This window comes from Suricata suricatta, chromosome 2 (assembly GCF_006229205.1).
Source record: "Suricata suricatta isolate VVHF042 chromosome 2, meerkat_22Aug2017_6uvM2_HiC, whole genome shotgun sequence".
Taxonomy (NCBI): domain Eukaryota; kingdom Metazoa; phylum Chordata; class Mammalia; order Carnivora; family Herpestidae; genus Suricata; species Suricata suricatta.
In genome coordinates, this window is record NC_043701.1 from 12,041,135 (window position 1) to 12,065,815 (window position 24,681).

Below are 24,681 nucleotides of genomic sequence, written 5' to 3' on the forward strand. Positions count from 1 at the left end.
TTACTATTGAAGCTTGAAAAGATGTGAGTTCTTTGTGTGCAATCTTTCATTTATGCATGTGAGAGGGTTTTCTTTTCTTAATATTTTTACATTGTAGTACTTGTTTTCCTTGATGGGGTGTTTGCTTATTTAATACATTCCATCAAGGACAGGAAAAAAAAAACTATCAATTTGACCAGGGATAGGAGTAATTTCAGGAATGAGGGAGAAAATCTCCAGCAATGTTTATGAGATTGCTCTTCCTTTTGTTTTAGCCTCTGCCACAGAAGCAAATAAATTTGTTATGCTAGACTGAGAGGCTCACTTTACTTAACACGTAGCACCATTTCTGGGAAACACGTGGAAAGGATTCATCAGACCACTGAACATTGATCCCTGGACTACATTGGGAAGACTGCCAATGTTGCACATTTCACAACAGGATTCAACGCTCACAACTTTTCATGAACATACTATTGCACATATCTCTATAATCTCTCAAATATAAGCAAAGAATGATAATAACAGTGGTCATAATTTGGCAGAATAATACACTTAACTCATAATATGATAATATTCCTTTGAGACATACCTGATTATAAGGGTCGCTCTTGAAATTCTTCTCCACGAATTGCTGGTTGTCATAAGTAAGGGTGACTTGTGTCACATAAGCAGAGTTCATCCCCCAGATTTTAATATATCCAACTTTCAGTGGATTCGAGTCACTCAGATACTTATTGTGCATTGTCTTGATTTGCAATATGTTCTGTAAAGAACATGTAAAGAGAAAAAAATAGTTCATACATATGTGGATAGACTATACTTCACTTTAAAATGTTAAGAAATTGGCAGAGAAGGACAGATACCAGATGTTGTCACTCATAGGTCTAACAGGAGAAACCTAACAGGAGACCATGGGAAGGGAAAAAGGGGGGAAGAGAGTTGGGGAGAGGGAGTGAGGCAAATCATGAGAGACCTTTGAATCCTGAGAACAAACTGACGGCTGAAGAGGGAGGGGGAAGGGGAAGGGGAGGTGATGGTCATGGATGGGGGCACTTGTGGGGAAGAGCACTGGGTGTTATATGGAAACCAACTTAGTAATAAACTATTAATAAAAATTTTCTATTAAAAAATTTTTAAATGTCAAGAAATCTCAAATTAATATTGTGTTGATTTGCTGTTTTAATTCTTAATTTAACTCTTTAACGAAAATACACTTCCTGAGTACAATAAATTTATACCTGCTACAATAAATTTGAGGGGCATCTGGGTGGCTTAGTCAGTTGAGCGTCTTACTTGGGCTCAGGTCATGATCTTGCAGTTCGTGGGTTCAAGCCCCACATCAGGCTCTGTGCTGACAGATAGCTCAGAGCCTGGAGCCTGTCTTCATTTTCTGTGCCGTCCCCTCCCTTGAATCCTCCCCTGCTCAAGCTGTGTCTCTCTCTTTCAAAAATAAATAAAACATTAAAATTTTTTTTAAAAATTTGATAATGCCAACATTATGAAAGCTATTTTACCTACATTGTTACTAATTCTTATAAACATTTTGAAAAGAAAGCATCATTATCTCAGTTTTACAGATAAGGAAACAGGCTCCAGGAGTGAAGTGAGTAGCTAAATGATACAGTATGTTTGGAATCTCGGTGGGCCTATGTGCATAGTACTGTGTGAGTTAAATACAGGGTTGAACAAAGAATTACGGCAAACAGTCCCTAGACTAAGGACAGTTTGCAACAAATATAGGGACTTGGCTAAATCATGAACTGATTAAGCGTCAACACAAGGGTTAAACTAATGTGAGATAAGCCACAAAGTAGGGCATGATTAAAGCCTAAATGGAAAAAAAAAGAAGGAAGAGGAAGAAAACAAACCACAAGAGACCTTTAACGATAGTGAACAACCTGAGGGTTGATGGAGGGAAGTAGGTGGGAAATGGGCTAGATGGTGATGGGCATTGGGTGTTATATGTTAAGTGATGAATCACTAAACTCTACCCCTGAAACCAGTATTGCACTGTATGTTAACCAAAATTAAAATTAAAAAAAAGAAAATCATAGTGAATATTTGTCATGGGTGCTAAGAGAAAGGAAAAATCACTGTGGAATAAGGTGGTCAAGAAAGGACTTAGGAAGGACATGGAACTGCAGGAAGCCTGGAAGTATGGATGGAGTTAGGAAGATGAAATGAGTGAGAAAGGGAATGGTGGCAGGGATGTGTTGAAGAAAGGCACACTCAGTGAGTGCAAGAGCTATATGGGAGCCGGTGCTGGGCCAACAGGAGTAAGACTGGTTATGACGTAAGATACGATAATGATCTTATACAGTAAATCAAGGGGATAGTGGCAGTAGAGGTATAAACTCCTTCACTCTGATGAGCAACTGTAGAAAGAATGAGAAATATGTTCAACTGTCTTTATGGGGAATTTAATAAGAATTTGAGACTGATTGCACAAGCAGAATCAAGGGAAAATGAAGAAAAAGGGAAAGAATTTGAAGTAACGGGGGTAACCCTACTGTTAAATTGCCTAGAATTTTGCAAGCCAGTTGATAGCTTGAAACTGCTAAAATGGGGGTAGTACTTACACCACAGGAATTAGCAAATGCTACAAATCAGTCCCACACCCCTATCATCCTGTACCAGCCAGCACACCACTGATAACTTTTTAAGTTTATTTATTTATTTTTGAGAGAGAGAGCATGAGGAGAAGGGGCAGAGAGAGAGAGAGAGACAGAGAGAGACAGAGAATCTCGAGCAGGCTCCATGCTGTCAGCATAGAGACCAATGCAGGACTTGAACACATGAACCATGAGATCATGACCTGAGTCCAAATCAAGAGTCAAGTGCTTAACTGACTAAGTCACCCAGGCACCCTTGTACACCCTAGATAATTACCCACAGGGAAAGTTAGAAGCTTTCTTTTATTTCAAGCCACTGATCCTTAGAAAAAATTCCATCAATTGTCACAGAGAAATAAGAATTTATTTCTCTTGTTTGGAATAACAAAGAATGGAATTTTAGAGTTAGAAACTATTTACAGGATATGTAACATTTTATCATAAAGAAAGACTTGTTAAACAGGGAAAGTGCCTTCCCTAGGTTAAATAACTAGTTAGCAGTAGAAATAGAACGAAAATCTAGGGTAAATCAATGTGAGCCATATATGTAATGTTCAATTTTCCCATAGCCACATTTTTTAAAGTAGGAATAGGAGAAATTGATTTAAACATACATTTTATTTAACCCAATATATCCAAAATTTTATTATTTTAACATGAATTCAATATAAAATATTAATAAGGTATTTTACAATCTTTCAAATATTCCAAATTAGGATGGCCACATTTCTAGTGCTCAATGGTCACATGTGGCTGGTAGCTATCATATTGGCTAATGCAACTCTAAGATACTCTCTCACTCCTGAGTACCATGTTTTAAGAGGAATCTAGATGAATTACGGTCCAAACAGAACACTCAGATCTAGAAACCCATAGAAACACAAAACAGAAGTGTGAAGTTAGCCTGCAGATGTAGAATTCCAAGAGAAGACAGAAAGTATACACGGCAGACATCTTCAAATACCTGAAGCAGTATTATGTAGAAAAGACAACAGATTTGTGTTATACTATTCCTTAAATGCAAATTTAATAGGTAAAGATTATAGAGAAGCAAATTCCAGGTCTGACATTAAATAATCATTTAACATGCCTGGTAGACTGGTTGTATTATTTTCTCCAATTATTTACCCTTCCCTATTCATATCCTTTTCTCTGTAATTTTGGCAATGCCCTCCCTCTCTGGGAAGGGTGTGCTATTCCACCTTTGTCTTTGAGCTTGGCCATGTAGCTCTCCCTTGCTAATCTGATAGTAGTCAACTGACTGCAAATTAGAGATTTTAAAAAGTGCTCAAGAATTTCCACTTCTGTTTTTGCCCTCTTCCATAGTCATGAAAGATGCCCAGAAGGCCATCCTAGGTCACCGAAGAACCAGCTAACGGATCTGTAAGTGAGCTCTGGCAGGGTCATCCTAGCAGCCTAATAGTTCTGTGACCAAGTGCAGATAACACATGACCAGCCAAGATCAGGCAGGTCTAGCCCAGAACATCTGAACTCTACAAACTCACGGGCTAAATAAATATGTATTGTTACGTGCTGCTGAAGTATTGAGCTTGTTTGTTATACATCATTGTTATGCAATAGATAGTTGATTCAGCATTTATCCTGCAAAATATTATTAGCTAAGAAATGCCGTCTCATCTCCAGAAAACATATTACACATTTTTTAAAAATTATTTTTTAATGTTTATTTTTGAGATAGAGACAGAGACAGAGTACAAGTGGAGGAGGGGCAGAGAGAGAGGGAGTCACAGAATATGAAGCAGGCTCCAGGCTCTGAGCTGTCAGCACAGAGCCCGGCGTGGGGCTTGAACTCATAAACCATGAGATCATGGCCTGAACAGAAATCACTTAACTGACTGAGCCACCCAGATGCCTGAACATATTATTGATTTAAGAACTCATTTTGTAATCAGCATTGATTAATTATAAGTTTCTTTTTATAGAATGATGGCATATTGGGTAATTGTTAAAGTAAGTACTATCCTTATATTAATGTTGACAGACCCAATTTATAAATGTAAAGGTAGGAAGTTCCTCCTACTAAGATGTAGGGTATTATTTTGATACAGTTAACTGATAATGTTTAACCTGTAGCGAAATGGGAATGGATTTATAAAACTCAATAAAATAGTCTTACCTGAGCTGCTGTAATGTTTGCCATGAAATAGTTTCCATTTTCATAGGTATCTGCAATCAAGAGAAAAAGAGTAAATGACTACTTGTTGCTTCAACTATAACAGATAATGTTGCGTTCGGTCAATGGGGTCACAATTACTGATCAAGATAACTATGACCTCTCTAAGGAACACTAAGGACAGTAGCCAAGGGACTATTTCACCCCAGGGTAGTGTGGGGGGGTGAATATGGAAGAGGATGTTTCAAGTATGGATCAAGTGGTTACAAAACTGGGAAATCTTGGTTGAACTCAGGATATATACCCCAGGTGAGGAAACGTGGAGGCTAATGATTGCTTTTGTTCTGTGCTGCACAGCAAGCATGCAGCCATGAGAGGCGGCATGGTTATGGGGAGAAAGGCTCAGAGCAGAGGACAGTGGTGAGGAATCCAGGCTCTCAAGTCAAATGTGGATTCAAATCCCTGCTCTTAAACTTAGCTGTTGTACAAACTCAGGTAAGTAACGTAACACTTTATCACTGGTAAATGGAGATAATGAGAGCAATTTGCTCATGGCGTGCTGCCTGAGCAGAGTACATGCTCAAAGTGTATTGTTTACTATCATTATCAAAGTCATCGTCATCTGTGTCTTCATTATTCTTCTCTCCCTGCTCTTAGATCATCCTACTACAGTGCTCTGGTTCCCAAGGACTCCTGCCTCTGCAAAACTTACTCCATCAGGTCTTCCCAGACCCTCTCTGCTCCTCCAGACTCCAGTTACGCTCCAACAACCCCATTCTGACAAACCCTTTCTGTGACTCTCTCTATATCAAACAACCACATTTCCCTTTTAGTGACATCTTCTCTCAAAAACGGTAGCCTCTGTTTGTTATGTCTGTGCACTCAACTCATAATTCAATCTGACATCTCCTGTATTTCGGTGCCTGTGTTTCTTTTTTTTTTTTTTTCACTAAGTCTGATCTTTTCAGAGTGACCAGTGACACAGTATATTAAATCTAAATATCTCTTCATGATATTCCGGTTTTTCACACCTTTCCCCACACATCCCCTCCTTGAAATCATCCTTAGTAGGTGTCTACTCGACTCATTCTTCTCATGTGGCTCCTATAAATCCTATTTCTTAAAATTAAGTTCATTTCATGTTTTGTTCTTGCCCTTATACATCTTTTAATTAACAGCCCTGCCACCATGAGCACAAAGAATTATCTAGCCCCAAATGTTAGTACTATCAAGGTTGAAGGAATCTGCTAAAAAAAAAATGCACTTTTGTTAAAAAGAAGAAATTGGAGAACTCTTGCTTCCTAATTTCAAAATTTACTCAAAGCAACTGTAATCAAGACTGTGGTACTGGCATAAGAATAAATACAGCACATGTATATGTAAAAATATGTAACTATGTATATACATATATATAAATATATAAAAATATATATGTGAATATATATGATAAAGATTTGTGTCTGCTATTCTATTTATATTTAATATATATAATATATAAATGTATGTACTTATAAATAAAATATACATACACCTTCATATTTAAAATCAATTGATTTTCATCAAGTGTGCCAAAACAATTCAATGGTAAAGAGCAGTCTTTTCACCTATTATGCTGGGACAACTAGTATCCACATGCAAAATAATGAACTTGGACTTCTACCTCACCCCCTCTACACAGGTTAACACAAAATGGATCAAAGATCAAAATGTAAGAGCTTAAACTATGTAACTCTTAAAATTATTTTATAAATGTTTATTTTTGAGAGAGAGTATGTTTTCATGATATAAAAATTATGCATTTTCTTAAATAACATGAGAGCAAAAGAATATAGCAAAAGTATTACCTTTTTCTAGTTTTCTGTCTTTAAAATATTTTCTTTAATGACAATATATTACCCTCATAATAAAGAAAATGTAAAGGAGGATAGTACTAGTGGAAAACAAGCTATAATTTCACAAACTGTGACCCATTACAAGATTAGAATGTTCTAGTCCACATTGATAAGGATGGTAAAATGGCATCAGTTGGTAACAGCAGGTCCCTATGTCTATAATGATGTCTAAGGAAAAGGATGCTCTGATTATAGCGACAAACCCCGATTATCTGAGGTAGCACTGTCTTATCCCTAGATTGGGGAAAGAAGGTATACAAAGTAATATTTCATGGATATAAGTATCTTTTTAACAGTACTTAATACCTTACTTCTGAGACGCCAAGAAATTTTCTGAGCTCTGATTTTTCTCCTCAGTGAAACTAATTAGGAGGAAAAGGGTGTCTGGTTATAGACGGCTGGTCCAAACAACAAAGCCAAGTCTATGATGCACTGAGGATGAATGGTATTTGCATCCACACTTTGACCGGAGCAGGGCAGTTAGTTACACAGAGATACATCACCCCTGGCCGACTCTGTCGCACATCCTGTTGCTAAAACTCAAAGCTGGGGACCATACACTGCTCTACAGTCATTCCAAGGGAATGTAAAGAGCAGGCAAAACTCGCAAACGTTCTCGCATTCTTAACAGCGGCAGAAACAGGTTTAGAGATAGATTCCAGTTCATGCCAGTTCTATCCTGAGCCATGGCTTCTCTGCATGGTGCAGGGAGACCCTGGAAAGCTCCTACTCACCAATGCTCTGTCCATCGTCCCAGAATATCTGACCTTCAGCTTTCCCACTGTCATCCAAGGCAACTATCAATCCCATGAACTTTTGTCGACTATGAAAAAAAAAGGAGTTATTTTTCTCTAGATTATAGGTTGTAAGAATGAAGGACGGTTGCATTTGAAAATATTACTCATCCAGAACAAATTGACAAAATATTATGGAAAAAAATAAATTAAATATTCATTTTTAAAATAATAAAAAATGCAAATAAAGTTCTAAAAATAGGTAAAATGAGATAAAATACAAGATACTTAGAAGCTAATAGAAAGCAATTAAATTTAATTTAACATGTGGTGTAACTTCAACTTTCAAAAATCAAAAATAGTTCTTAATTAAAAATGTGTCTTCTTTACAAAAGAGCTTATTGCATGCCCCTTAAATATTAAAGTTTCCTAGATAGTTTAAAAAAGAATTTTGTAGGGCGCTTGAGTGGCTTGGTTGGTTAAGCATCCGACTTCAGCTCAGGTCATGATCTCACAGTTTGTGAGTTCGAGCTCCACGTTGGGCTCTGTGCTGATAGTGTGGAACCTGGAGCCTGCTTTGGATTCTGTCTCCCTCTCTCTCTTCCCCTAACCCACTCATGCTCTCTCTCTCTCTCTCTCTGTCTCTCAAAAATAAATAAGCATTAAGAAAAAATGCATTTTGTTTTTGAAAATATTATACATCAATGTATATTATATAACATATAAAACCATAAATACCATTAAAATGAGATGTACTTAGATATTTGTCTATGTAAATATATTTTGCAAATTGAAATGGATTCCATATCAAAGGAAATATATGCAAACTAATTTTCACTAAGTGCAGTCATAATTAAATTCTCTTAAGTAATAAAAGAAAATATTTGTTTGAAATTTTGAGGTTGTTTCCTTACCATAGAGACTTATAAATAATTATGGCAAATAAACACCAATAATTTATAATCAAGTCCTTTAATTTGAGTATGTCTCAAGATATTTAATTTCCTAATGGTTTAATTTTTTTAAAGTGTATTTATTTATTTTGAGAGAGAGAAAGAGAGTGCATGTGTGCACACACAGAAGCAGAGGAGGAACAGGGGGAGAGGGGGAGAGAGAGCCCCAAGCTCTGTCCATGCAGAGCCCAATCCAACGAACCATGAGACCAGGACCTGAGCCAAAATCAAGAGTCAGATGCTCAACAAACTGAGTCACCCACACACCCCTTAGAGATTTAATTTTTAATAATTAATGTGAACTTGTTACTCATGATCTTTTTGTGAATTAAGAAATATATATACTCTACTTACACACATATTATAAGTAATATGAGATGTGAATTCCTTAGGAAGAAAACCACCCAACAACCCTTCAATAGCTTCCAGATCGCTGTAGAATAAAATGCAAAGTACTTGTCCTGGCATTTACAACCCTCCAGGATCTGATCCTAACCTGCTTGAATTTTATTTATTTCATCCCTCTCCCTTCTCAATGCTCCAATTAAACTGAATGTTTTACTCTTTCCCAAACCAAACTCACTTTTCACCTTTGGTTCTTTAATACTTCCAGAGTATTTCTTTCCCTGTCTTCATATACTCAAATTCTACTTATTATTCAAGACTCAGATCAAAGCCATCTTTCATGTTAAACCACGCTTTACACCACAAGGTGGAGTTAACCTCTCCTTTTTTGAATGGTTATTTGTCTTTTTATCTCTGCCTCTCTTAACATAACATGTTCTCCTTAATTTAATGAACACACACAAATACAAATATAACTATATAAATATAAATACACAACCTATCCTGAGTTGACCAAAGTAGACCTTGGAAGGAGCACTGAATCATCCTAAGATTGCCATCCAATCAAAGAGCTCATTAATATCCCAACTTTTTTTAGTAGTGTGGAAAGAGGTACTCGCTACTGCCTTAAGAAAATTTTTGTCCCAGGCCTTGGACACAGAGCTACAGATAAAAGGTCTCCCCAGGACTGACTGCATGAATGCGGCCTCCCCCACAGCCACTCAGAAGGCATTTACAGAACTGAATCAATGAAAGGTCTGTAATTTGGTTTGTTTATCCCCAGAGCCCCAGTGAAGGGGGTCAGCCCCCTGCGAAGCTGCCTCATTATGACAAAGGGAGGCCACCAACACCACGACTCCGCTTTACCTGGAGTGAGTGTTCATCGCAGGCTCTTGCCAAGGCAGGATGTAGCCTCCTCTGATGTGAAGGTTGATGTGGTCGAGGGGAGCCTCCAGGGTTCTCCACTCACCTGCTGACGTGTTTCCAGTTTCCTAGAAGAGAAAAGATGGGCAAGTAAGGATGACAGATACATTGATGAAATGAACAGATGCACACTTTCATACAAGTTTTTCTTTTTTAAGGCAGCATGTTAAGTCAGCAAGAAACCACAAGCCAAAGGAGGAAAATCTCTGTTTCAGCATTGTTAAAAACTCTGCAAAGCTACTCATTTCTCTGTATTCTCCAGAAGAGGATGGTGGTAAGAGAAAAGGCAATGTGATACGGGATGTCAGATTTTACCTACTTATGCTTTCGTAGATAAGCAAAAGTTTTCAAGGCTAAGCAAACCTTGCTTGGTTGAAAGGTTGAAAATTATTGCCTTAGAAATTATGTGCCTCAGGGGCACCTGGGTGGCTCAGTCGGTTGAGCGTCTGGCTTCAGCTCAGCTCATGATCTCACGTTCGTGGGTTCGAGCCCCGCACTGGGCTCTGTGCTGACAGCTAGCTCAGAGCCTGGAGTCTGCTTCAGATTCTGTATCTCCCTCTCTCTCTGACCCTCCCCTGTTCCCACTGTCTCTCTCTATCTCTCAAAAATAAATAAAAAACATTAAAAAATTAAAAAAAAAAAAAGAAATTATGTGCCTCAAAGTCAGGGGAGTGTGCTGGCCGTCCCTCTGGCTGGCATGGACCAATCCCATTCTTCACAAAATAGGTCTGTTCTTACCGTGCTGTAGTCATACCAGCGGGCTCTGGGAAAGTAAGCCTGGATCTGAAACGTGTTCTGAAACATAAAATCGACACCTCATTATGTATATTCTAATAACTTAATCTTTATTTAAAAAATTCTTTCTGTAGAATTTGGATAACTGGTAATTTTATCAATGGTTTTAAGAGTTTGGGGAGTGTACTCAGAAAAAGATCTGGGAAAATTCTTCACACACATAGAGAAATCCATTTTTTAAAAAGATAAACTTTACAAAGATTCAGGGTAACAAGAAACTAAAATGAAAAATGAGCTGGGGTGATGAAGTTGTTATTAATGGAGATTTTGAAAGAAAATAATCTCCTGCGGTTCAGTTGGTTAGGCGTCTGACTTTGGTCCAGATCATGGCCTCACGGTTCATAGGTTTGAGCCCTGCTTTAGGCTCTGTGCTGACAGCTCAGGGTCTGGAGCCTGCTTCAGATTTGGTCTCTCTCTCCCTCTCTCTCTCTCTCCCTCTCTCTACCCTTCCTCTGCTTGTGCACTCTCTCTCTCTCTCAAATAAATAAATAAATACATAAATAATGAATAATTAAAATAAAAAAAAGAAAAAGACCTCCTTTATTTGTTCTAGAAAGGTATTTCCCACAAAATAGTGAGCGGGACAAGATGATCTTTAAAATGCCTCTCCTGTACTTTAGATTACATGACTGAGGGTTCCTGATCTATGATGGCAAACTCACACTTTCCAACACGGGGCTGATTAAGATGGCAGGGCCCAACATAAACTGACGGTCTATGTCCCATGTCTTGTTGTCATTTGTAAACCTTAAAAAAAAAAAAGAAAAGAATGAAACATCCAGGCGACAGTTAGGGCTGTTGCAGAAGACCATCCACAAGGTGGCCGAACCGTTGCTCAGGGAAACGAGCCGTACGCACTCATGGAGAAGGGGTCGGACGACAGTGCTGCCCTTAACGTGAGCTTCATGCATCAAAGTGTAGAGGTAAGGCAGCAGGGCGTATCTGGTTTGAAGGACTTTTCTTGAGAACATCTCGAAGGTTGAATTCCAGGCCACAGGATCTTGTCTCTAAAGAGATAAGGGCGCATGTGGGAGATACTTTTTACGCCATCGTAATAGTGTCAGAGAAGGGTCAGCAGGCACGTATCCCAGTGCCTGTGACACAGATCTCACCCCTCATTTCTCTCCTGCCCTTTCTCCTGCCCCTGCTGTCCCACTAAACCAGTGCTTCTTGCTTCCCACTGTTAATCATGGACTCCTAAGTCACCTGCACAGGTGTGGCCTTGACCCTGCACAGGTCTAGAGAGATAGGTCTCTATGCCCACTGATGTAGCTTGGATGGACTTGAGTCAAATAAAAACTCTCTAAAGAAGTTGAGCTTCTTTTCTTTGGCCCCAAAGGAAGCTATAAACCCTTCTTTCCTCGTAGGCATGAACCTTCCCCAGAGATGAGCAAAAGTGTATTCTTGAAAATTCCTTAGAACTCTGGGGTTGTGAACTCTGAGGGTTTTCTAAGCAATGGAGGTGCTTATTTATGACTTTTCCTCAGCAAGTAAGTATGATACTTTGGAGGGTTAAAGAGAAGCTGTGATTCGCGGACACAGAACACTGTGGCGTCTGCTTACCCTTGTCCCAATGGTGTTGTGGTTTCTGGAAAATGGGTAAAAGGCCCCCAGCTGCATCCAGCGAACACACATCTCATACTCAGCATTTCCAAAGAACCCACAGATATCTGCTCCTGTCTGAGAAGATGCAAAATCAGAGCGTGAGGTTGGACTTCTGCAGGCTGCAGACACGCACATCCGACTCAACAATTGATAATGGCCCCAGCACAACTTACATAAGATATTCCAAAGAGACTGAACTCCATCATGCCTGCAATGAGAAGACACAGCTGTGATGGGTGAAGCGGCCTTTTTGGGGGATAGTTTGACCTGTCTCTTCCATACCCTATTTGGAAGCCCCAGGCCATTCATGATGAAAATATCAAAAGATGGGTATAGATTAACACTCCCACCACAGAGAGAGAATTCAGCTCCTGCTCCTCCCACTGCCCACATGGATCATGACTAGACGTAACCAGCGCGGCCTCAGAACACAGGATCCAGTCCCTCCCTGCCAGCAGAGGCCCCTGGGAAAGGCCCACACACCAATGATAGACTTCCTCAGCTGGTCCCACGCGGCCGTGTTGTCTCCCAGCCAGTGACCTCCCCAGCGGCCAGAAGAGGGGAATGTGGAGCGGGTGATGACCACCCCTCGCTGTCCTGTCACCTCCTGCACAGCCCTGGATGGAGGGGAACATGCAGGTGAACTGAGGGTAAGTTTTGAGGATGGACAGTCATGGAACTTCATTACAGAGAGTAGCTTCAGCCTGGAGTAGAAGACAGCAACGGTGTTCCATTCAGAGCCAGAAAGTTTTTTCCCTGGAAGCAGGTGCTATTTCAAGGTGATGCCAAGGGTCATGGCAAGACAACTGGAGATCTATCATCATCTAAATATGGATTTTCCTTCTTTAAAAAAAACTGAATTAACTGGTTGTCTACATATAGGTGGGAGGAAATAGCGGGGTGAGGGGTGACAGGTATTTATGGAACAAGGACTCTAACCCAGGTGTTATCCTGTTCACCCCCACGTACTCATCTCACAACCTCAAGAAGAAGGTTTCCTTGGCCTCCTTTTACTGTTAGGAAATTGAGGCTTAGGGAAGTTAGATAATTTGTCAAAGGACATTTAAAGAACAAGGAGGCAGATCCTGGATCCAAATAAAAATATATATGATTTTAGCTCTTTGTTAATATTCTCTCTACTATGCTAGTTCTCATTGGGTCAGATAAAGTTTACACACAAGGACAGATATGCACAAAAGATGCTCAAATATCTCTCTATGAAAGGTGGATCTTCTGCCTGTAGCCTCAGTAAGAAAATAAAAACAATTGTGTGAGATTGCAAAATCAATGAAACAAAAGGGGAAGTCTATTAACACATCCTCACACATAATGCAATCCACATATTTCCTGAAGAAACGATTGCAAATCAATAGACACCAATGCATTATTCAATAAATGATGCCAGGAAGAGAGGCTAGCTACTGTGGGGAGATTCAGCCATTTAGGTCAATATTTCACACCAAAATAACCACACACATGGATGGAACAAACATGCACACACATATACACATGCACAACAAATAATGTGAAGGCCTGAAACAAGGCAGGGATACAGAGGAAGGGATAGATGTGTCTATGCAAAAAGCTTGATTATCACTGACCATTTCAGAACCCTAGAAACTAACCAACCATAGAAAGAAATGAAAATCATCTATCCAAGAAACACAGTGAAGTCTGGCAAGACAGTGAAGTCTGTGGCATTTGAACTTGGGGCTACTGCAAGCTTATCCCATCCCTAGTTCAGTGGTTCCAAAATCCAGCAGCCTCAGCAGCCTCAGAGGTCTGACCTCTCTTAGGGCTCTGTTAAAAGCACTATTCCCAGAACACAATTAATACTGTTTTCTAACTTCCCACCCCCCAAAAAATCTATATTCCTTGGGTATTTTGGCCATCTGATTTAACTCAGAGCTCAACTCAGCAGGTAGGGAAAAAAATCCCAATCCAGGGAATTACCAAAACAATAACAATTCTCTGGCATCATCACAGGAACTCAGGCAGTGGTTCAGTCAGGACAAACACAGCTTGGCTGGTTTTAGAGCAAATCCTGGAGACGTAGAACCATGCAGAACTTTGTAAGGCTCCTACCTATTCCTGGGGATCCAAAAGACTGCACATGCCCAAGGCTCTGCGCATGCCCAGGAAAGCGCCATGGAATGAGGAAGTTCCAGTGACTCACTCCTGGCTGAACTGAAGGTCCTGAGTAAGCAGGAAGTGAAAGGGAATGCTATCTTAAGAAACCTCCTCAAGTTTGAAGGTGTGGCTTCTCATACTTATCCCCTTGGCAAAGGGTAAAAGACATAGAGTCAAGGCATCTAAGGTGACCAAGAAGGCCTTACCATTCCTTTCAGTTTGGCGAAACTTGAGGCAGGCTTTTGTTTATTTTTTTTAAGTTTGTTTAAGTCATCTCTAGCGTGGGACCTGAACTTATGACCCCAAGAGTCTCATGCTCTTCCTACTGAGCCAGCTGCTCTAGGAACACACTCACTCGTAGGTGGGTCTGGTCTGGGCCCATCCGTACAGGCTGTGCACGTCGTAGTGCCGCACGGGCGAGCCATCTGGCAGGACCTGCTGACTCTCCATGCACAGGGTCTTGCTGCTCAGGCCCTTGTTCCTGGACTCCAAAGCTGAACAGAAATACGGAGTTACTGCCCAAACAACTTGCTCTGTACATTCACTAGAAATGCCCATTGTCTTGGTGTTTCTCTATTTCATTCAACGGCTTTGTTACCAGTGACAGTTCCAATTTCAAGAATTATTTTGTCTATAAAAACAACATTCTGTGACATACAATTAATGAAGGGTAATGACAGGGTGTAGAGCTAGGAAAGACATGCTTCATTTTCTTCCGATATTTATAGAATACTGTCGTCACACACTTACCAGCACAATAAACTCTTCTGTGGTTATAACTATTTCTTCCACTAGATGGGAACATTCTCAAGGGAATGTTTCCATCAACCATCTTAAGGTCTCTAAATTTTCTGATTTGTTAGTACTTGTCTGATAGGCAAATAGTAAGGGAGGAAGGAGAAAAAGGAAGGAAGGAAAGAAGAAAGGAAGGGAAGGAGGGAGGAAAGAGAGAACGAGAGGCAGGGGCTGCTGGCGAGCAATGGACAGTATAGCAGTAACCCAGACCTCAAGAACATTACAGATTTTGTCTCACAAACTATTAGTAAGAAGGTGAGTCACTTCCTTCCCTGGGTTTCTTTAAGGAGAGAGGGTTCACCTTTCTGAGAAACCTTGGGGGTAAGGTCCCATGATGCTCTGTTTTGTACCACAGGATTACCAGGGCGTGTCCTTCATGAAGTATCTATGGACATGGGCAGGAAGAGTGCAGGGCCTAGATTTTCATTCTCTAATGAAAAGACTCTGTGGGGTGTGTGTGTGTGTGTGTGTGTGTGTGTGTGTGTGTGCATTTGTGTATGTGCAATGGGTTATTTATAGTTAGAGCAATCAGGTCATAGTTACCGATGTAATCATGTATTGCTTGGTTTCTTTTATAGTACATCATGCCATTATTTCTATGCTTGATTAGTAATTTACACTTGTTCAAGGTTATTCTACTTGGGATTTTATGTCATGTGTACAACTGTTTTCTTTCTCTAAAATTAAGATTCACTTTAACAATAAGAGGAAAATTTTCAGAGTTTTTGAGCTGGGAAGTAATTCGAGAAAGTGATCAATTTACATACATGGCATATATGGTGGGTTATTAAGAATTCCATCTCTGCAGCCTCTGACAGATCCATCCACAAAGTTTGATGGCTCATTCATGTCCTGCAATGAGTCCACAAGAAAGATCCTGTGATGTCAGAGGCAGTGCGGTCTTTGCTCTGGAGGACACCGACCTCACGGAGATGAACGCATCTTATTTAAGCCCTCAGCTAGTCACTCCCTGGATTCTGTTCACTCTATGGCATTGACCCAAAAGGGCTCTAAGAATCCATGTTGGTCTCAATAGATGGTCAAACTCCTAGTTTACCTCACATGTTTAAACTTGTGAGGATTATTTTATAGTGGCAAAAATATGGAGATTATGCTGGAGCCATGACCTAGGAGATTTCTGCCGTACATGCAATCCTGAAGAGTTGTGGGTAACTCAGAAACAAAGCTGGAATCAAATCATATTTGGGAGGATTTGTTACTTAATTGCAAGAAGTAGTGATTCCTGAAGTGAATGTTCACTTCCTACTTTATTAGCGGAAAAGTTAAAGCTTTGTAAAGTGGACTACCTTAAATGGGCCATACTAAGGGCAAAGGCAGGTATTTAGGGAACTCTTCACTATTTTGAGTTTTTCAGCTCTGTCTTCCCTCCAGCAGAGCTAATACCCCCAAGCAGTCAGTTTCCCTATTCCTCAGAGCTACCCATATCCCTTACTACTTGCTTTGTCCAGTTGGGCTAATCTTTCATGTGTCTGCTCTGTGCCTGTCTATCTTGAGGGTAGTGGCCAGAGAAGCCTCAGGACTGCAGTGGGCTTATACATTTGTCTCTAGATGGATAACAAGCTTCCTTCAGCCTAGCCCAGACCTGTGAAGCTATTGACAGCTGGCCTAGAATATGCTCAGGATTTCAGGCCACTGAACAGTGGTAAAGGAAACTGAAACACTGATAAGCCTTCCATCCCTAGCAAAACACAAATAGGCGTATGTCCCAGAGACATTTCAGGAAGCCTTGCTCTTAAGCCCAATTGACACGTGTAACAAACATCTGAACAGGCCTTTGAAGATGAGCCTGCTCCGGCACCATGGTGAACATCTATTTTCTCTTGGAGTCATGTCTTGATGGCCCCAGTTCTGTCCTGTATCACAGAAGGGCGCTCAGCCTCCCTTAGCACTAGCTTCTGGATAGTCTGGCCAATGGGAGGCACTGGCCAGCAATTGGAGGGTGGGAGATAAGAGAAGCTGGCATATTTATCCCTCTCCCTCTTTCTCTGGCAGCATCTCTGGTAGTGGGACATCTCTTCCATGTGCTCCAGATTCTTCAGCATGTTTCTGGGAAGACCTACAATCATCTCTTTGTCTCTGGGGGTCCAGCATCTCAATTCTGCACGTGTTCCTCTCATTCTTCCACCCTTAGCTCCCTGCTTTGCTTGTCTTGATAGTGCCTCTCCATGATTTGACTGATAACATTTCCAAAGAGAAACCACTAAGGGGGTGCTTACAATCCACAGTCCATCAAACTTCAAGCTCTTCCTTGGCTCTTGAGGATTCATATAGAGCTCTTGTATTTCCTTCTTCCACCATGCAGCCGTGCTATTACGTAAGAAGTCAGGAAAAGCAACATGGGCTCTGTACAGCTGTAAGAGTAACACAGGGTTGGGTGTTAGCCTGTCTGGGAAGGGGAGTCTGGGGACAAGGAAGGGGCGATGAGCAGGTACTTGTGCAGGACACTGACCCACTCAGGGTCTGACCTGACCTGACCTCCACTGTTGCTGCTACCACGTTTGCTGTGAGCACAAAGAGATCAGAGCAGGCTGATTGCATTCTTTATTCTCCTAGAAGGAGGTTCGAGAGTCTTAAATCCCCTTTAAATGTTCAATTTATTTTTATGACTGAGCTTTTACTCATATAAATTGGAAAATTAACTGACTCTGTCTAAATGATCAGATTTTGAAAACACAAATGTTTTCCCCACTGGCCAAATAAAGGAGACGTGTCAGCCAGGAAATAGTGAGCTGCAGAGTGGAGGGGATGCTAGATGTCCAGGCTCATATGGCAGCAAGTGCTGAGATCAAAACCACTATTCTTTCACACTGGTTGGCACGTTTTTTTTTTGTTTTTTTTTACATGTAGACCGTTCATTAAAAAGCCAGGGCATTCATAACCTCCCCAGTGAAAATATTCTGGAGTTTCATTCATCATTTTTTCAGACAACATTGGATTTAAACAAAATGCAACCTATTACAGGCACACGTGTGAAGATATTTCATTTGATTTCCTTCTACACATTTCCAGATAAGCTGTTTATTGTGTTTTCTGTTTGAGGATCTCCTTCTTCCATGAAATTATCAGTTGACAACAATGCTCAAGTAGCTGCCTTAACCAAGCACTGGGAAGAAACTCAAGGATCCAGATGTTTAGGACATTGTGGACAAAAATCTGCATGTAACTATACCTTAACCTGAGTTTCATGGTCAAGGGTGGCATCCACATTCACATTGGGCAAATCTGGCCAAACCTAGAGAAAAAGAAGAAAAATTAAAACCTGTACAGGCGTTGCATATGGACCATGAGATGATTCATGTGTTAGACTCTATTGACATGCTTCTCCATACAATTCTTGGAGATCTTTGTCATTAATTAAATTGTAAAATCTGAATATATGGAATTCTCTTAAGGGAAAATAGGCAAGGGTACCTTGACTCATTCGACAAGTCTTCAGAATCATTAAGTTCAAAAATAAAATAAACTCAATCTGTTTTAAATATATTGGCTGAACCTTTCAAATGAGTGCCTTGCTGTCTGTCATAGACATAGAACAAAATTCTTTTATAAATAACAAATTTAAGCATGACTCTACATAAATAAAATTGACTTTCATTCACAACCCATAAAGTTAGCAGGAGTCTTGAGCAGCATCATGACTTACTGGGGACCCTGAATTTATGTAGCATTAAAAAATCCATATTTTTAGCCAATTTCATCTTTAACTAGAAGGACATTAACTATATACATTCATCAAAGTAATCCATTCGTCAAACACTTACTGAGTACTTACTATGTGATAGGCATTCTACTACAGTCTGTACCTACTGAGACTTAAGTAAGAAATAGTCTTGGTTTCTAAGAGGTCACAGATAAAACATGCATGCTAAGTTACATCTGTACTCTCTGAGAATAACAATATAGACAAGGGAAGAAATAGGGAGAGCTAAACTGGTCATTGAATGCTTCATAGAAGGGTACATTTGACTTGGTCTTGAAGTGCAGATCTAGGTAATCTAGGTAAAGCAAGAAGGCAACATCCAAAGACAAACACGGCATGTACTTAAAACAGCAGCAAGCAGCACAGTACAGTTACAGAGCGGAGTCTGAATCCTGGCTGACAGCTACTGTCCTCCAGGGTCAGGAAGTTCACCTAAAATCCCGTTGCTATAAATCAGACAGATGAGGACTGAGGTCACAAAAAGGAACTAAAGAAGATAAGAGGAAGAGGAGAATCTATAGGACTTAATGATTTATTTAGATATGGAAGATCTTAAGCATCATAGGTTAAAGACGAATGCAAGTTTTGAGTGTGGGCGGCTGCCGGACACAGATTTGAGTCATTCTTGGAGGAATTCTTTAGGTTTGTTACATGACCAGCTGGAACGTATAAGACATTATTTCCAGACAATAAAACAAAGCTCACTGATATTTTAGAGTTAGATCTGTAACCTTGGTCTTATTAATCAGCATCAGGCAGACTGTTATGCATTCATAATTTATTAATTACCTGATATACTTTCCCAAGATTTATTGACAGCCTCTTTCAATCAAGACATTCTGGTGCTGATTAATTATGGGCATCTTCTCCCAAGGCTTACCTTTCCCCAAACAATGTCACTCTCATCAGGCCATTTGATGAATACATTGTGTATCTGCCCTCTGGTGAATGTGGGATAATGGGTCTCATTGCCGGAAATGGCTGGGTCCTGCAATGACAGGGTTTAAAACAGCAAGCATGAGAAAAACATCTCTAAGACAAAAAACAAAAGCAAGATAGTCAAAGATAATTTGCCTTATGTCTATAAAATTATTGAGGCATAAAGTATGTCATTTGAAAACATTTCTGGAGATAAACCAGGTTAATAAGACATTACCCTCATGTGAAGAAAGCCAATACATAGTGCTTCTACAGTGTAATATCAATATTCCTTAAGACCCTGAAGCTTCTTTCTTATGTTACATTACGTCATGACATGTTACCTTACGTTATGTTTTATGTTATGTTTCCATGGCCTAACTTATGTATCAAAAGTGGCTTCCATCTTCACCTCATCCCATACCTGCCTCAGTTACTCCATAATAGTATCCTATTTCACAGTTGTCATATAAATTATTTTTCTTCATTGTTCATTTATTGTCTGTTCAATAGAATAAAATCCCCATAAGAATAAAAGGATATTGTCATTAATTCTGATTATACACACACATACACACATACATACCTTTTAGAACAGTGATTTTTCAAAGACAAGTATTTAATTAATACTTGAATGAATGAGTGAATTAATGAATAAAAGTCAGCAAAAATTCCTCTAATTTTTGGAAACCAGAAGGGAGGACCATTTGCAGGTAACTATTTCTGTGTTTATCAAGATACAGTTTCCAAATGCAAAATAATAAATTGGTGCTCTGGATCTTACTTCAGTTGTTTGTGGGTTTAATTAGAAGAAATAAGTCCCCTGAGCCTCACCACAGCTGGGTAATGATAAACCTGGAGGGTTTTTTGAAACTTCTAAGGTAAAGCTAAGACTAGGAGATAGCTGTCCCTCTGAGGCACAGCCTGAAACAGTGAGTATTTTGGGGTATTGTTGCTATATTCATTGTATCAGTCCACTCTTCTAACTCTACCAAGGGAATCATAATAATAAATTACATCCCAGGAGCACTCCGTTATGAAAAATAAATGTTGCAAAGTATCACCTTTTGAACATCATTCTTCATTTGTTCTATCTTTTGTTTATTTGCTTTTTAAAACTTTATTTTATTTTAAGTTTATTTACTTATTTTGAGAGAGAGAGAGAGAGAGAGAGAGAGAGAGAGAGAGAGAGAGAGTGACAGAGGTGGGGAGAGGCAGAGAGAGAGAGGGAGAGACAGAGAATCCCAAGCAGGCTCCTCACTATCAGCACAGAGCCTGATGCAAGGCTAGAACACATGAATTGTGAGATTAACCAAATGAGCCAGCCAGGCACCCCTGCTTTTTAAAACTTTAAAAAATATATAATTATAGTTTCACAGAAAGTTGTAAAAAATGTGTAGGGAAGCCTTGCATATTCTTTATCTGGTTTCCCTCAATGGTGCTATTTTAAAGTCATGAGCACAGAAACAGAAAATGAGATCTAGTCTTCTAAATACCTACCAGAATGAGCACGAATCTCATGCCATTTTTCTTCATTTGGTCAATCAGGAGACCGAGGTTTTGGAAGTTGGGGCTGAGAGTGAAGTCCAGCTTCCGGTCCATGTAATCAATGTCTATGTGCTGGACATCCTACAGGAAGGAGCAAGCAAGATGCTGGGGGTCCTATGGCAGTGTCCCTCAGGGCACACAGACCACCCTGCCAACCCCAGCCTGGACCCCTCCTATTTTACCCCATTCCCCCCTATACTGCCTTTTCAATTCTGCTGATGGAGATTGCTTTCTGATTCCTGCCTACAGATCACCTGTCCCCATCCTTCTCCTGTTCCGACAACTGGAATCTCCTCTCCTTTCCTTCCTCCATTCGTGTTTTCTCCACTCTTCAAACTTCAGACTCAGTGAGTCTACCAAACCAAATGCTAGTGAATGTTCAAGGGTAGAAAGAAGGACATCTCTGAGAAACAGAAAAAACTATATCTATTTTTCCCCCTCCAGTAAACCTGATTGAATTTATTCACATTTAGAATTACATTACTGTGTAGCTTTCTAGAATGTGTATATTTCTGCCATCCTGTTTGACTGGATGGTCCTGGAGATGAGAACCTTGTCTTCCTTTTTCTCTATACAGTACCCAACCGGGCTTCTGCACATGAAAGTTACTTAGTCCAGGATTGCTTAATGATGGCTAAAGTGGTTAATATCTGGTTGACAAAAAGAGGTGCTTCTTTTTGGCATGAAAATGAAAATCACCCTTAAGACTCTAAGTAAAACTTGTTTGAGGGAGCAGAGACCTATGTATAAGCCAAAGCTTGGAAAACAATGACTTGAGGTATTATTAACACTGATCACCTTGAGGAGGTAGATCTCTGGATTTTTTTTATCTTTTAATTTTCCTACCATTTCTAATTTACATTTAATAAGCTTATAGTAGAATAGTATATAAAAAGAAAACACTTAAGGCTGGATGAATGTTTCAAATTATCTTTGATAAGAACATCATAACACTTGATTTTATTCTTGTCCTCCAGTCATTAATTGTCCTCTAAACTCTCAAGAGGTGGATTGAAAACAGAAAAACAACATAAGTGATGAGAAACTGATGATTATGTAGGAGAAAGAGCATGCTGTCTTTGGAACTTTGCACACTGACAGCAAAGGGCTGCACTTTTGGGGGTTTATGAAGGAGACTAGATTGTCATTGTATGATATGCATAAGTACATACGTGTGCTTTAGAGAGTGTGAAGAGTTGTTTCAACTTTTTTTCATTTTGGCACCTTATAGCCATCCTCTCCAAGAACAATCACAGTATGACCTAGACTTGTCATCCTTTTGATAGGATTCTCACTTAGAAGTCCCCAAGGTCATGGTTTAAGATCAGCCATGCCTATGGGGGATATTCCTGTAAAAGGCAGTGAGTAACAATACCCTCCAATCACACTGCTAACTGCTGAAGGATTGATGCAACTCTCAGTTTTAAACACTTGATTTTAAAGGGTGGCATGAAACACATTTAAAAAGCAATGCATTTCACCCAAGACTAGCTCCACAGCTACATTTTCCTTACACTGAAATAGTCAACAGTAATTTCTCTGAAGATGTTTTCAATCCGTAATTAGGCACATAACTAATTAAACCACATAACTAATTAAACCACAGGCTGAATGGGCGATTCATACATAGGGAATCTGGGCTGCCATCATTGCTTCATACAACTGGGAGATCTCGGTATCATTCTGGTATCCATAGCGACTTAGCTGGAATCCCAAGGCCCAGTATGGAGTCATTGCTGGCCGACCAATCAACTAGAATAAAGAAGAAGCATAGGTCTAGAAGACTTTTTTGGAAAGAGAAAAAAAAGTCTTATACTTGATGCAACTTAAGCATTTCTACTGAGCACTATCTAAGCTAAGAGGCCTCCTTCAAGAAAAATAAGAAAGTCAAATAAATATGGAATGACCATGTGGCATGTGGAATGACAGAAGTCTCCTATATTCTGGAGTTTTCATTCTTGAAAAGCTGGGAACTCAGGTGTTATTACTGTTTAGAGATTCTTAGGGTACTGAGAAAATAATTAAGAGACACATGGGGTATCTGTATGTCTATATACCTGAAACAATAAAACCTGACTTTCGGAGAAGTATAATAGGAATACCCAAGGACCATAAGAGCAAAAATCAGCCTATCTCAGTGCTAAGAACATGGTAAGACCCAAAAAACAATTGGTGATTTATCTATGGATAGAATGACTTCCAACCTCAGTGTATTGTTGAGTTACAAACTCAGGAGTTGGCCCCAAAACCATATAAAAGTCCAAAATCCCTCCTGTGGTGCGGTATGTCAGGGCAGGAGTGGGCTGGAATGACACATCTGTTTAAAAAAAAAAAAAAAGAAAGAAAGAAAATAGGGAGTCCTTGGAGCTACACATCACCCAAAGAGGCAATCTGCCATAAAATGTGCTTTTTTCACTCTCCCTCATTTTTTAAGGCTCTCCTCCTCTGGAAAGTCTTTTCTCATGAAGTGGAATAAGAGATGGGTTTGCAGATACATCAAATATAATCTTAATCTCATTATCTTATGTCACTCTGTGAAAGGAAGTTAAACTGTCACTGTAAAATAAAGTCATGCAATTTGGTCAAAATGTGACCTGGCCCAGAGCTCTTTATAAGTCAGGAATGAATGAATGAATGGTCAGTTTATCTGTCCCATTTCCCTTGCCCTTAAACTTCTCTATTTCTGTTGATCTTCTGGATCTCAGGAAAGTGGTCACAGCTGTTTATGGTGGCACACAGCGAGCGTGCCTCTGTCTTACCCATGGCGTTGCTGTTTAGCAGGAGCACTCCATGGGCACTGCCATCCTCCTCCAGTGCCATGTAGTAGGGGTGGACACCATAGGAATTCTTCTTGTACTGGGAGAGTCGTGGCAGAGAGCAGGCAGCAACCAAAGGGAGAAAGAGCCAAATGATTGCTTCTGCATCATAATCCAAACAGCAACCCTCTACTCAATATTGAAGACTCAGCACCACGTCATGTCCTTTATAACACTTTTCTTAACCCTCCTTTCCACCCCAGGTGAAAAACTAGGTGCCCTCCTCCTCCAGGCCCTCTTTGTTTATTATTACATAATTCTATTATAAGCACTGATTATGCTGGCTGACCATTATTTCTGCATCTGTCTCTCTAGCCTATAAGCCTCTGGAGAATAGACAGCATTTCATTAAATAAGACATGTACCTGACACACAGAATATACTAAATAAAAATTTATGAAATAAAATCCATAGTCCATGGGGGAAAATATGGGTGCCTTTTAGGGACAGAAAAGCATAACATGTGGCCCATGTCATCTGAGAACAGAATTGATCACTATAAGGTGAAGCGGATTCACAGGGTGCTAATGAATGAAAATGTACCAAGAGAAATGGATTGATAATCTTTTTTTTTTGAGTTTTTATTTTTTTCCATAATATTTTATTGTCAAATTGTTTTCCATACAACACCCAGTGCTCTTCCCCTCAAGTGCCCTCCACCATCACCACCACCTGTCTTCCCCCCTCCCCCCTCCCCCCCAACCCTCAGTTCATTCTCAGCTTTCAATAGTCTCTCAAGTTCTGCATCCCTCTCTCTCCCCAACTCTCTCTCCCTCC

At 39.9% G+C, this 24,681-nt stretch overlaps 1 protein-coding gene across 1 annotated transcript in view; it reads right to left on the reverse strand.

The window, feature by feature from the left end:
• The window catches only part of MGAM2 (maltase-glucoamylase 2 (putative)), a 90,779-nt gene that overhangs the window by 16,434 nt on the left and 49,664 nt on the right, over window positions 1–24,681 (reverse strand). Inside the window, exons 28-46 of the mRNA XM_029922411.1 lie at window positions 23,848–23,944; window positions 23,293–23,405; window positions 22,715–22,840; window positions 21,041–21,169; window positions 19,503–19,610; window positions 18,092–18,154; window positions 17,139–17,273; window positions 15,669–15,753; window positions 14,462–14,600; window positions 12,460–12,593; window positions 12,150–12,184; window positions 11,935–12,051; window positions 11,230–11,378; window positions 11,034–11,118; window positions 10,315–10,371; window positions 9,520–9,644; window positions 7,355–7,443; window positions 4,732–4,781; window positions 572–745 (exon numbers count right to left, since the gene is read on the reverse strand). Of these exons, the coding sequence (XP_029778271.1) occupies window positions 572–745; window positions 4,732–4,781; window positions 7,355–7,443; window positions 9,520–9,644; window positions 10,315–10,371; window positions 11,034–11,118; window positions 11,230–11,378; window positions 11,935–12,051; window positions 12,150–12,184; window positions 12,460–12,593; window positions 14,462–14,600; window positions 15,669–15,753; window positions 17,139–17,273; window positions 18,092–18,154; window positions 19,503–19,610; window positions 21,041–21,169; window positions 22,715–22,840; window positions 23,293–23,405; window positions 23,848–23,944 (2,010 nt within the window). The remainder of the gene's footprint in view (window positions 1–571; window positions 746–4,731; window positions 4,782–7,354; window positions 7,444–9,519; window positions 9,645–10,314; window positions 10,372–11,033; window positions 11,119–11,229; window positions 11,379–11,934; window positions 12,052–12,149; window positions 12,185–12,459; window positions 12,594–14,461; window positions 14,601–15,668; window positions 15,754–17,138; window positions 17,274–18,091; window positions 18,155–19,502; window positions 19,611–21,040; window positions 21,170–22,714; window positions 22,841–23,292; window positions 23,406–23,847; window positions 23,945–24,681) is intronic.